The sequence below is a fragment of the Pistacia vera genome, unplaced genomic scaffold (genome assembly GCF_008641045.1).
Source record: "Pistacia vera cultivar Batoury unplaced genomic scaffold, PisVer_v2 Contig213, whole genome shotgun sequence".
In the NCBI taxonomy this organism is placed as follows: domain Eukaryota; kingdom Viridiplantae; phylum Streptophyta; class Magnoliopsida; order Sapindales; family Anacardiaceae; genus Pistacia; species Pistacia vera.
The window spans coordinates 1226712-1241442 of record NW_022196017.1 but is presented as its reverse complement, the minus strand read 5'-3'; the positions used below and the strand labels follow the sequence as shown (position 1 = coordinate 1241442).

Below are 14731 nucleotides of genomic sequence, written 5' to 3'. Positions count from 1 at the left end.
CAACTCACTAGAGACAGAACCAGGAGAGAAATCAGACCTCCTGCAAGATACTCATATGCTGACTTAGTGTTTATAGCGTTGGTTGCAGGTGCTGAAATTCAGAGAACTGAACCAGACATCTACGATGAAGCAATAAGGTCCAAAGATAGGAAGAAATGGCAAGCTGCCATGGAAGAGGAGATGTACTCCTTGAACGTAAATGGGACCTGGTCCCTAATACCCTGTCCTAAAAATCAGAAGCTTGTTGACTGCAGATGGTTGCATAAGGTAAAGGAAGGTATGACTTCTACTGATCCTCCTAGATTTAAAGCTAGACTTGTAGCAAAAGGATACACCCAATGGGAAGGGATTGATTTCAATGAAATCTTCTCCTCTGTAGTCAAATATAAAACCATTAGGATCATGCTATCTATAGTTGCACATCTAGACCTAGAACTAGAACAGTTAGATGTAAAAACTGCTTTCCTGCATGGTAATCTAGATGAAAAAATCTTCATGAAACAGCCTATGGGTTTTATTGACAAAAAATGTCCTGAACATGTTTGCCTGTTACACAAATCTTTGTATGGGCTTAAACAAGCCCCTAGACAATGGTATAAAAGGTTTGACACCTTCATTACTAGTATATGATTCAAAAGAAGTGAGTACGACAGTTGTTTTTACTATGATTTAAATTTTGGTATGCCTGTGTATTTACTGCTTTATGTAGATGACATGTTGCTAATTAGTAAATCAAAAACCAGAATAAATGACTTGAAGTCTAAGCTGAATTCTGAGTTTGACATGAAGAACTTAGGTAGTGCTAAAAAGATCCTAGGGATAGTCATTGACAGGAAAAGAGAGGACTGTGAATTAAAACTTCAACAGTCCTCCTACTTACTGAAACTGATATCCAGATTTGGAATGTCAGATTCCAAGCCAGTATCCATGCCTTTAGCTAGCCATTTTACACTGAGTAAGACACAAAGTCCCAAGACTGAATCTGAATTCATTAAGATGGAAAAAATACCTTATGCCAATGTGATAGGATCAATCATGTATGCCATGATTAGCACCAGACCTGGCCTATCTTATTCCATTTCACTTCTTAGTCATTTTATGTCCAATCCAAGTATAGAACATTGGTTAGCATTGAAATGGTTAATGAAATATATTAATAGTACAATATATGTTGGGTTGGAATATAAGAAAAGAGGAAACTCACTTGATCTTGTGCGATATGTAGACTCTGATTTTGCAGGAGATAGGGACACAAGGAAGTCTACCACCTCATATTACTTCACATTGGGAGGAAATTGCATAAGTTGGAAGTCCCAGCTTCAACCCATTGTTGCACTCTCCTCCACCGAAGTAGAATACATTGTTGTAGCAGATGTATTCAAAGAAGGATTATGGCTTAAGGGGATTCTATCTAAGGTGGAGCTGATTGATGAGAAAACAGTTGTGTTTTCGAACAGTCAGAGTGCAATTCACCTAAGTAGAAATCCAGTCTACCACGAAAGGACGAAGCACATGGATGTTAGATATCATTTTTTGAGGGATTTAGTGGCTAAAGGAATCATAGACCTGAAGAAGATATCAACTGAGGACAATCCCGCTGACATGGGCACAAAGGTAGTAACTGTCACAAAGTTCAAACACTGTTTGAACCTACTGTTTAAAAAATAAGCAGCAAAATAATAGAGTTGAGAAGGATTCTTGGGAGGAAGCTGCACTAGAGAGAATTACTAAGCAGTTTGGTTGTGTTTGTGTTTTTGGAGCTGCAAGGTGGAGAATGTTAGAGTGAAGCACACAAAAACGCTGCCATTGTACCTTTAGTGCAACACTGTCATTTTATTCTTGTCATCACAAAGACAAAATCCAGACCATTGAAGGACATTAACATCTGACAGCCAGGATCTACTTTTCCCAAAACAGAATGAAAAAATGACTTCACCTTGCTGCTGCGTTTTAGTCTGCTCGCTGGAGTTTATTTTTCAGTTCGTGTATTCTGTGTAAAAAAGGTTCTGCTCTGTATCGTTTCTTACTTGACTGTAATTTTTGTGTGGTTGGTTGTAATCACTTATAACGGCTACGTTTCCCTTTGAGTCTTGAGGATCTGTTTTAGAGTTCTCATAGGAAAGATTCCAGGTTATTGTGAGAGAGAGATACGCTGTTTAAGAGTGAGTTTGGGGTGTAAAATCTGTTTATATCAGGTTGTATTAATCTTTAGTGCAGCGAGCTCCTGAGTTTCTTGAGCTTAACGTGGATGTAGTTTATCCTATATAGGATAAGAGAACCAGGGTAAAAATTCGTGTCTTTGTTCTTGATTTCTTTATATTTTTCGTTTGTGTGTGTTGAGTGTGAAATTGGTGGATGTGTTTGAGTGTTAGAAGTGCAGATTAACTCTACAATATTATTGGATTATTGGAGTTTCCAAATTATGTTATATTACTGACAACAATCTTCTTTCTAGATTATTAGATCCAATAGTTTATATCGATATGATGTTACCATGGTATTATAGGTAGACTTCGAAATCCCTATCCTTGAATTAAAGGTTCATATATAGGTAATGTTACTCCAATATTGTAAATGGATCTTAAAGTTTTCATCTAAATTATGTTATGAGGGTAACCTCTCATCTAAATCATTTACTGTCATCAAAGACAAACATAAATTAATATATTATTGGGTTATTGAAGTCTCCAGATTATGTTATATTTCCTAGATTACGTTATATAAGTAATCTCTCACTTAAGTTACTGAATTTAAGAGGTTATACGTGAGTAATGTTACTTTGGCCATAAATAGATCTTAGAGTTTTCATCTTCATATTATATTATACAATAATGCTAGGTCTACAACATTCTCTGACAATCTTCTCTTACAACCCCCAATGTGGCAGCTTATCATTGATTATCTTGCAATAGGTAGGTGGGACCTATACAAGCAAGCGAGACCTATTTTGCGAGCTGACTAATGACAAGCTGTTATGTAGAAGGTTGTAAGATTGGGTTGTACAACTAGCATTACTCTTATATTATATTATCAAAGTAATCTCTCGTCTGAATCATTGAATTCAATAATTCATAGGAGTAATGTTACGGGGGCATTATAGGTGGCCCTTGTGTAATAAACAGTAGGACCAGAAGATACCTAATAAAACCATGGTTTGCCCTACATAGAAATTAGGTGGGATGATAATTTAAAGAGGAAAGGAGACAAGCACTAGAAATCAATGTTTAAATAAGATAAAAGAGTTAATCCCTTAGGGTTCTCATTCATAAATTGATGGATATGTATCAATAAACACTTGCCCTTTTAATTATCCAACTAACTTTATGATGCTCTTTCAATTTAATTGTCTTATCTCCTCATTGTGACAAATATACATGATTCTAATTTCATGAACTCACTCAAGAATCTCTTATCTTATTCCACCTAATGCCTCATGCCCTTGTGTCTTGGATTATATATGCTTCTTGCTTCTATGAATTATTGCCAATTTATTCAAAGTTTTAAAGTAAAACGATTACTTTAATGATATCATCCAATTCCAATCCCCTTGTTTGTTTTATTTGAAAATCAATCACTACCCATTTGACCCCAAATGGGGTTGTTACATCATTCCATCTATAGACATAAACAAAACAAAAAGAAGAAGAAAAATTGGAAAGGTGAAGGTGAAAAACCATCAAATTACATTATAATATTATTATTTACAATCTCTTTTTGGACAATCTCTTCAAATATCTTCCTTCTAATGAAATCCAAAATTGAAAATTGAGTCTGAAAAAAGACTAAAACATTTAAATCATTTTAAATGTATACATAATTGTATCGTTCACACCTAAACCATTTCATTTCCTTTCCCGTTTCCGTTTCCGTTTCCGTTTACTTCTACTTCTACTTCTCTATCAATCTCGATTGCCCACTATTTTTCTTCTTCCCAATACCAAATTTTGCAAGGAACTCCACACCCCAATCCCAAACATGCAACCCAACATATGTACCAATTCCACCAATCAACCCATAAGCAATTGAATAGGTCAAAGGCATCAACATCAATGTTATAAAGGCAGGGATAGCTTGCCTCATATCATTCCATTCAATCTCCACCACTGATCTCATTATCAACACTGCCACCAATATCAATAGCGGTCCTACCGCCCACGCCGGTATCAATGCCAACAACGGTGTAAAAAAGAATGTCAGGAAGAAATGTCCTACCACTGTTAACGCGGTCAACCTTGTTTGTCCACCCTCTTTGATCCCAGTCGATGATTCAATAAACGTCATTACAAGTGACACACCGAGACATGCCCCCACGACAATTGACATGATATCCAACATGAAAGCGAAATATTGACCCTCAAAATCACCAGTTTGATCAGTAAATCCAGCAAATCTAGCCATTGAATATAATGTCCCTGTTGTATCCAATATGTCAACATGCAAAACTTGAGCCTCCCAAAAATAGCCTTTGCCTATGCTTTTAAAACTTAGTGCCCCACTGCATAAGATTTTAACCTGGTTGCTTTTGCATTTAGAAAAGCTGATTCGGATCAACATAGTGAGGCTGAAGTGCAGAGTGCACCTGCAGCCAAAGCATCTTCTCCTAAGTTATCTATTTCAACTGTGAAGCCTCGTCTTGGGGCTATCCTAGATGGACTCTGGCTTATACTCTCATCAACTTATCTGTTGTATGTGTCTTTATTCCTGGGGCTGAGTGCAGTTGTCTCCTCATTCTTCTATTTTCAGGTAAAGTAGCCCTGCTCTCAGAAGTGTATTTAGGGTTTTTTAAACGGCGTCTGACTTGTATTGTATTTTTGACTGAAAGTTATTGAAGATCATTTATATTATATCAAGCACTACCTTATTTGTTTTTAGTTCAAATTTTGTCACTGTATTACTGGTTAACAATTAAAGATTGGCATATTGAATTGAGATTAATGTGCTTTGATTACTCATGGTTGCTCCAGATTTTTGGTGATTGTCTTTCCTTTTATTTTTTTTTCTCTTTCTCTTGTTGAAATGCATTTTGTTGTATTATTTATACCATATCCGAATCTTACTGGTCCACCATTCTTTGCTGAATTGCAGAAAGTGACTGTTATTGCCATGACTGTTGCAAGCTCTGTTGGTAGAAGAAGATTGTTTGCCCAGATAAACAGCTTCATTGTTGTTATTATTCTTGCTGGACAACTAACTTTAACAGTATGCTAACTCTATGGTTAGGTTCTGTGCTTTAATGTATTTGATTTTATACTTGGCTGTTCCAATAAATTTCTTCAAGGATGTGTTTATAGTTGGCAGAATAATTATATGTCCGCTCTCTCTTCCTTCCTCCTTTCCTAGTCGAGAGAAAAGAAAAAAGTTTGTTCCACAGTTGATGAGCTAGATATTATGATCATATGAAATTTAGTATTAGCCTAGATAAAGAAGGTTTGTGGCATATTCTATTTTTGCAAAACAACTTCTTGAAATCTTGCATAAAATAAACCTCCCAATATGGATAATTCAAATCCTTAATGGGGGTTAGAGGTTGTCACTTATTGGGGATGCTGCTAGATAACATTGTTTCGTAGTATTATACCTAGACAATGGGAAGTGTACAATGACAAGTATTATCTTGAGTCAGGCCAAAGGAAAAAGTATGATAATGATTCAAATATATAAATTCAATTAACTTATTATGTTTAAAAAGTTATATAATCCATATTTTATTTCTCTAATTTTAATATATAGCTTCACTTTAGTTGAGGTGTGTACAAACTTACCTGAACACCTCAGATTACCAAAATAAATAAATAAATGCTTTTGTAAACATATTATAATAGCCTTAACAAATTTGACTCCCTCTTCCCATTTCCATTTTCCAATATAATATAAAACAACAATGTTTTATTGAGCCACCGATTTGAACAAATCCTTTAAGCATGTGCCTAATGCATAATCGAGGAAAGCTTAACTCAAAACAATAATATCATTATTATAAAAGCTTGATAAATTTATCATAAACCCTTTTCCAAAGGTAGTCATGTTATTAAGAACAATCCCAAATTTCAAATTTCAAATCTCAAACACATGTAAATAAAATGATAAAATAAAAAGATCAATACAATATTGTACGATGAGTATCATTAATATGTCTTAAAACTTATACATAGCCGATTCACCAACCCGAAACTTTGACTCACAACGCCACCATCCATATAAAGTTGCCACCATCAACCCTAAACCTACATTTCATGCGGTCAGCTTTATTAATAAATAAAGGATATCAAGTTATATTTTCACACGAGGAAGATCGGAGCAAGAGGCCTGTTACGTGGACGAACGGAGGCCGTCCACCAGGGAAATAATGATCCAATCGTATCCAAGAGAATTTTGCCATATTTACCTGTTTTGAAACTATTTGCTCCACGGATCGTTTATCATGCAACGCCCGTCGCGCGGATAATCCGGCGGAGTTGATGTTGGCGTTGTAGATGGGGGTGGAAAAGCATTATGAAAATGGTTAAGGGCATCCTTCGAGACAGTTCCACTCCTCCCTTGAGCACCATTACCAGATGAATGATTTCCATCGTAACCAGCCAACATAGCTTTATTTGCCGATGGCCCTTCTTTCTTAACGTCGGCAGATTGAGATGGTGGTGGAAAGCTAGGGTTTTTGGTTGACATAGTAGCGAATGGTAAATAGAAAAATGGATTCGACAGTAAAAATAATAGAAAATTCTTTGGCTAACACAAATTCTTGCGTATGGTAGGTTCACATTTATAGATGAAATTATTACTGTAGTTATTGCTTTGAAACTAGAAAGATTAAAAAAGACATATGAAATAATAAAAAAAGATTAGAATTATTTTCAGGATGCTGACAAAGCAACTACGTTTTATGTTATTAACACATTAAACTGTATGGATTACTTTAGTAAGCTTTTAGTGTTACGTTCACATAGCTTTAGTTTTGCTTTTGCATGCATGCGGGTTTGTCCCTTTGTTTACGAGAATGGATGAAAGCTTCCAGACGACTCTTACAGATCCCCTAAGGGGCACATCATAATTATATCATATATCATTCCATTAAGTCTACCAATAAAAATTCAATCTTAAAAAAATTAGTAATCAAGCAGGTTTACTCAAGAACATTTGTGACTCTAGGCAAAAATTACTTTGGGGTCTTCTAATAATATAAGCATATATTAAAACAAATTATTTCAAAATTATTTTTCTTGTATTTTAAGATACAAAATCACTAATTAAATTTTTGTATTCAAGTTTAGAAACCAAATCTCTTTCAATTGATAATATAGTCAAATTACTTAATCTTTCTTATGACATGGTTGAACACAAATAAGATTTTGCTAACTTTAATTTTGAAAATAGGTGATTTCCAATGCCAAGATTGACTGGAAAAAGCTTGAGAAGCCGCAGCCCAAAAAGTACCGGTGGCCGACGAATAGTAGAGTAAATGGGTGAGGTATGATAAGGGTTTTGGTGAGAGAGCTGACGGGAGGAAGATGGTGGTGTCGGGGAAGGCTAACGACACCAGGTATATGTTGAAAGGGCCAAAAATGGCTGTCGCGCATGGTGGAGCTGGGTTGCGAGAATCGGTAGATTTCGGCGAAATCGAGGGTTATCTAGGTTAGGAAAGCACTTGAAAAATGATGATTTCTATTGATTTTGGTGAGAAAATCGATCGGAATTAGCTTCAAACGGTTGGCGGCGGCACTATAGCGGTGTAGAATGGTGAAGGTGATTTATGCCGATTTTTGAGATTGAATTAGTGGTGAGAAATTTGAGATATATAAATGACAATTTTAGCATTTTATTGTTAAAAGATACGAAATGTGTTAATTTGGGAGTGTGAATCTGGAATATATGAAACCAAAGGCATAAACTTATCATTTTGTCAAACCTTTTATGAGAACATGTCATTTGCTCGAAACTATATAACAGTGGTGTTTTTATAAATATATGTAAAAAAACTTGTAACAAATTTGGACCTGTTTGGCCTTTTTTGGGAGGTCTAGCCTGGATAAAAAGTTATATACTAACAATATGTTTGTAAATATATTTATAACAAATTTGGGATTTTCTTTTACACTTTTTTGGGAGCCCTAGGCAGGTGCCATGCTTAAGCCGGCCGAGCACCATTAGACCTTCTACAAATCAATCTGACAAGCAGATTATATTTGACTTTTAGCAAAGTCCATTAGCAAAATCAATGAAGTGATACGATGCAGAAAGGAAAGCAGAAAGCCGACTTCAGCTAACGTTTTATATATCGAAAGGTAAAAGATACAATAAGGTAATTTGAAATTGAAGCTTATTATGTGGCTATATATGTTTGATTTATATATTCACAGTTCCTCTTGGATTGGCCAGAGCTACTCTTAGCTCTAGCTATTCTCTGGTTTGAGCACTGCTATGAAACTGCTTCTCCACTTCCCTCTCAGCCCCGAGCATCATTATGATATAACAATGAAGCCTGTCAAGCATGCAAATTACTTCAAAACAATAACATAAGCTCCCATTATACAACACTAACAAAAAGAACTTCGGATATCCTTTCAATCACATAAAAGTTTTTTGCCTAAATGTGGTCCAAAGTGAACGGCATGAATATTTTATTGCTTATTAAGGATCTAGTGATCAAGATTGAAGCTGTCTGGATAACCATGACTTATCGCCTAGCTACATAAACAACTCATTGTTGGGAATTGACTAATTAGTTTTTGAATGGTAAGATGTACTATTCACTGAAGAGATCCACATATTGGGAGCAAAGCACCACGTCTTGGATGAATTCTAGGACGGAGATAATTACCTAAATGCTCAAGTTCCACGGAGGGAACGGACACGCGCGCTCTTGAATCAGTTTCCTCTCCCAGTCTGCTATGTCCTCAAAAGCGTATTCTGGAAGACTCTCAAAGGGCTCCTTCCATGGGTCGTTTTTAGCCAGATCATAAGTAGCTCCACGTATTGCTTTTTTGTTAGGTCCACAAGGTCTCTTTGAAGTTAGCGTATCATATGCTGTATTCAGCTGTCAAGAGACCATAGCCAAAGTCATAATCAGGCAGGAGAAGGAAAGCATAGCCATAGCTTACGAATTATTGAGCCGCATAACTTAAAAGGAACAGTGGAAGACTCATTCTCTAAAGTCTAACCTGACGAATGGAATTTAAAGCAGTACTAATTGCTTGAAATATAAGGCAAGATATATAAGGCAAGGATGGAATCAAGAACTAACATTCATGCCACAGAACCAGAACATGTAAGCAATTGCAACAGCTGGAGCCCTTCCCAATCCAGCAGTACAATGCACATATGCTTTTCCTTTCCCCTCAGAAATGGCCCATTCCAATGATGAAACCGCTTTTGGTAATTGACTTCTCAAAGAATCTGGATAACAATCTTTTGCCTACAAAAGCATCTTAAAATCATGGAAAGGAAGATAGCCAGAAACACCAAACTTGAGAATGAAATGGATACAATAAGTATTGACCCTGAACAGTTTCTAGTCCTGAACCTCCAACAGAGATGCATTCACTAACTATCGCAAAATCACTGTTAGAACAAAGAAATTGGACATAACACATGAAACTGTCCAGAAAAGTATAAAATTTGGCTATGCAGAATCTTGTTCCTATGATACCCTTATCCTAATATAAATTGCACCACTTATGTTTAAATTGCATACGCAAACGAAGAAAAATTTGCTTACAGGTCTTCTCATATGACGAATACCAATTGCATGACATCTTTTCACTATAGGCTGAAAATCAATTCCCCAATACTCAATGTCCTTGTCCTGCTGCAAGTTTAGTATGTAGGCAACATTCTCTCCCTTTCTCAGATGATCAATATCTTCAGGTTTCTGGGGCTGAGAACCCACGATCAAATTATCAGTTATATGTAAAAACTTAATAGCAATTTCATCAATGGTAAAGAAACAATAATATAATTATATTTCTACACCCTAAATTGCATAAACATAAATCCTAATATCTGAAACTTAATGTATTTTCACTAGTTAAGAAAAGAGTATTACATATTTAAATCCATGAGAAATCCTGAAAGAAAGCACTGTATCTCCCCCTTTATTCCTTTACTAGTGGTTTCTTCTTTTGATAAATAATGTAATGAATAATTAGAAATAGAGAGAGAAGATCCCTTTTACATGTAGTAGTTTTAACATCTCCATAACTGCAGTTATTTTATTAACTACGGTCACCTCTCCATCAAAGATAAATGACCATCATGCCCCTTAGCCAATTTAATTATTTCAAAAACAACCTTAATACGTGGACCAACTTATTTAAAATATAAAATACAGTAGAACATTTCTATAGTCATAATGTTGAGATCAACTAAATTTATTACTATGAGTGGGTTATAACTTAATAAAAATATAGTTATAAGAATTATTGTTTTGATTTTTTATTTATAATTCATGTTTTAGTATTATTATGATTTCAATTTATTATTTTAATAACATTAAGATAATATGGAAATGGATATCAAAGAGTCATTGCAAGATTGAGTTATCAGATTCGACAACTTCACTATACTAATCAAATGAATATTAATTTCTTCCTTTATCATTCAAATGAGCAATAAGTTGTATATATTTTAACTGAAGGAGAAATTAATCATTACTGGAATTAAACAAGAAGAGAAAGAAGATGGTTATGAGGATGATAGTACAGAAATACCAAAAATTTCGTGTCAAGAAGCTCTAAACATGCTTGAGAGCTATAAATATTTTGGCTTCAATAAAAGATGTGGTAACAACTCTAAAGCATAAATAATTGTCCCAAACAACTTTAGATAAATATTTTATTTCATCTTAAACCTTTAATATAACATAGCATATATTTTTTTGCAATATTTATATAATTATTACTATGTAGAGGCAAGTTCCTTAAGACGGGACCTAGAAAAATTTTAACTTATTACAATACGAAATTTATTCTTATTTATAACTGGCCTAAGTTGGGATCGAAAGTTTTTAAAACTACATGGAGATTATTCCTATATAGAGTATCACTATAAAGAGATTCTACTGTATTTCTAACATGATCAAGGTGTAGTTCATGCCTGACAACCGCACATGATTGATTAGAATACTTAAGCAGCCGAAATAAATCATCTTGAGGAAAATATAATGCAAGTACTTAATTTAAGAACTCATATATTTATTTTTGTGCCAACAAAACGGCATGCTTGTATGAACATATAACTTCTATAAAAGAAGGAATTTCAACCGCCTCATATTAGATTGTTCAAAAGCCAATAAACTTTAAAAAATGGCACATTTATTATGCATCAAGATGCAAACACTGTTTAGAATTAATTCCCCACTTGTTCCTGCGGCGCCTAAAGCTCCACTGATTAGTGTGAATAGAGCTAGAATTTTCTCTGTGGACCCAAATTTGACATTAAATTAACCTCCCTTTTAGGATTTCCTAAAGGGTCAATTTCAAATAGAAAATTAATTAGCCAACTAATGGGGATCTGATTCTAGAAGCCAAGTCACATTATCCAACACGAACCAATGTCAAAAAGAGCATGCTTTATAGATCCAAAATTCGGACTAATATAATAACATTTTATCCATCATTACTAGAACAAAAAAGCCAGGAAATATCTAAAACATAAAACTAAATTTAATAGAAAAGCAGATACAAAATGAAAAGAAGTAAATTGAACATACCTAGACCATGGTCATATTCATAGGGGGCATTTGGATCATATAATATTTTATTATAAGAGATGTTATATTAATGGAAAAATAAATTGCTTTAAAGATTATTGGGAATGTCTAAAAAATATGTTTAGTTGGTTTGAATAAATTGATGAATAATATATTTGGTTGGAATGATAAATGGGTGGGTATGTTATATAGATTACTAAATTGCCCTCCTTTTTAAATATTAATATAATATTATTTTTTGAATAATTTCTTTTAACCCCCAACATTTGAAATTTTGCTAAAGTACTCTAGCCATATAAAACTTTAATTTGCAGCAAAATCATTATCAGCCACCCCAAGCCACTACCAACAACCAGCCACAACCGTCAACAATCTACGTAATGGTGCATGACTGGCGATATATGGCTGGTCGTTCGTCAACAAAGCCATTTTCGGCCATGGATCACAAATCCATGGCCATTTCATAGCCAAAGACGACCACATATCTGGCTGTGAAAATGACAGATCTTTGGCCGTGAAACGGCCATATTTGTGGCCGTTTCACAACCATATCTATGGCCATTTGATGGCCATGAAACAACCATAGAAACGGTAAGATCTGATCATTTTCGGTCATGAATCACAGATTCATAGCTGGAAAAGGTCTTATTGGCGCACGACATGTTAGATCCTGTCGGTCGTGCGCCATTACGACGACTGACGCCAGCAATCGGTGGTGGTGAGTAAAGGCCGACAGTTGTAATGGGTGGCTAGGGGTATTTTGTTAATTTTAAAACTTTTCTGTGGTTAGGGTGTTTTAGCTAATTTCTCAAATGTTGGGGGGTTGGGGTAATTGTTATTTGATAGAGATTTGAGGGCAATTGTGTCTAAAATGGTATTTAATTAAGAGAAAAATAGGTATAAAAATCATATTACTTGATAAAATTTAATAACACCCTTAGGGGAGGGTATCGGATTACCCCCTACATTACCAACAGTAAACATTATTTGCAACAAAAGATTCTTGTAATTTTTATTACTTGCAAACCAAACATCGAAATCTTGCAAAATAAACGAAAATTACCTATGTTATCTTATATGCCCCTGATCCAAACGCACCTATAAGGGTTTCTCGTTATTTTCTTCATGGCAATGTTGTACTCTTCCATTCTGTTGGTTTTGTTTCTGAATGAGACTTTTGTGCTTTAGGGGTTTCCTCGAGTTTCATTGTCTGATAGTTTGCAAGAAAGTCTGGAAAGCATGAGATTGCATGATGATTTCCTCTTCTCAAACAAAACTTCAGTTTCAAGAGGGCACTTGAAGATTGAAGATAGGAAACTTCTACCATCTACACAACTCATCCTTGTTTCTTCTCTGCCTCCTGTTTTGTTACCAAGGCTGAGTACAGGAATTTATAGCATACTAGTTATTTAACCATAATGCCCTTTGATTTTTAAGGTTAATGGTTAAAGAGAAACAGCTTTTGAATGCAATATTTCTAAAGCCACTCAAAAGTCAATCCCATATCCATGGCAAAGTGATAGGCTTTTGGATTTTTGGCCCAATTAACAAGAATCACCTTGTAATGGGCTGCCAAAAGCCCAAAAGCCACTGCCCTCAGATTTAAGTGGGGTGGAATTAGCAACACTCTTATTTATTCTCCAACTAAAGAGAAAGTTCAATCACCATGTGAAAATGCAACATTTTCAATCTCTTTTTTTGGAACTTAGCATCTTTGCATGTACCTCAACTAATTTCTATAAGTGATTAGTACAATATTCTACCGTCATAATTACCTACTTAAATCTACATTTTCAATCTCATTCAAAGACTTTACTTGAATAATACTCAAAACATTTGAAACCATTCAGGAAATAATAGCCATCTTTAGCTTAATTTTCTGTATGAATTCCATTGTTAAGATGGGATTCTTTCCTTATTGGATTAGTAATCATATAGGCTTTATTTCCATGGCTGATGTATTTGACGCATATATAGTACCCAAATAGAAAAGGGTTACTTTTATTTGTTAAATTTCTTGCATATTTGAACCATTCTTGGAGTGAGACAAGTGCAGAAGAAAAAGGTTAAGACTGAGTTTGTGCAGAAAGAATCTCCATACGTGTCTTTGTAGAAGATGAAGATCCCAAGTTGTACTTAAAATTTAATTAGCATGAGAAAGCTTTAGCTTATACTGATGTTTAAAAAGGCCCCAAAAATGGCCTTTTTACCTGACACGTTCACTATATATGTTCCAAGTCAGATGGACAATAAGGCAAGAATATGTGCTGCTCACAAAGATTAATGGTTATCATGTAACAAAGAGAATAATAATAAGACATGTTTTGGAAGCTAATTAATGGAGCATAAGGGAGCTTCTCAACCCAATCATCTCTCAAAGTTCTCTCATTATGTACTTCTATTTGATTCTCTTTTGGGACCCGAATACCTTTTTCTGGGTGAAAGTTTTTGGTTCTTTTTTCTTTATGTATTCTTATTAGAGTTAAACACGACCAACCTTTTTAAAGTCTGATTTAATAATAAAAATCTCTTTAAGATTTTGAAGCAAGATGTTCGGGCTAACTTGTGTGCACTTTGACTAATCTCTATAGGTGACTAGCACAATCAAGGGCAGGTCTAAAGATTTCTATTAGGTTATGCCAAAATAAAAACTAATTCTACATTAATATTTCTGTTAGGATGGGCCAAAATTCAGAAATTGTACATATTAATATTTTTTTTTTAAATATTGAGGGCTTACCATTAAAGTAGCATCCACCCCTAAGCACATCATCTCAATGTTATGATCACCTGCTTCAATCTTGGGAGTTAGAGGGGTTCGAACCTGGTTTAATTGACACATTATTTATCTTCATTTAATGAGTTAACTTTACTTTTTCATTTTTCGAATCATTTTGTGCCGCACCACTTTATATTCTTTACAAGTAAGAGGATTTCTGTTATTTCAGAAAGTCGATGGTCAATTTTAACTCTTATTTTTGTCAGTTTATCAATTTCTAATTATCCTCTTAAATCTCCACTACCACA

The 14731-nt window shown here is 34.7% G+C and overlaps 1 protein-coding gene across 1 annotated transcript; it reads right to left on the bottom strand.

Moving 5' to 3' along the window:
• Positions 1 to 8751: 8751 nt before the first annotated feature.
• LOC116129715 (phosphoglucan phosphatase LSF2, chloroplastic-like) lies at positions 8752 to 13031 on the bottom strand. Its single transcript, XM_031415432.1, is given in 8 exon segments — positions 8752 to 8853; positions 8855 to 9031; positions 9239 to 9409; positions 9713 to 9896; positions 11067 to 11088; positions 11705 to 11730; positions 12812 to 12868; positions 12982 to 13031. Coding segments are annotated over 8 exon segments (717 nt in total). The 3' UTR covers positions 8752 to 8823.
• Between the last annotated feature and the right edge of the window lie 1700 nt (positions 13032 to 14731).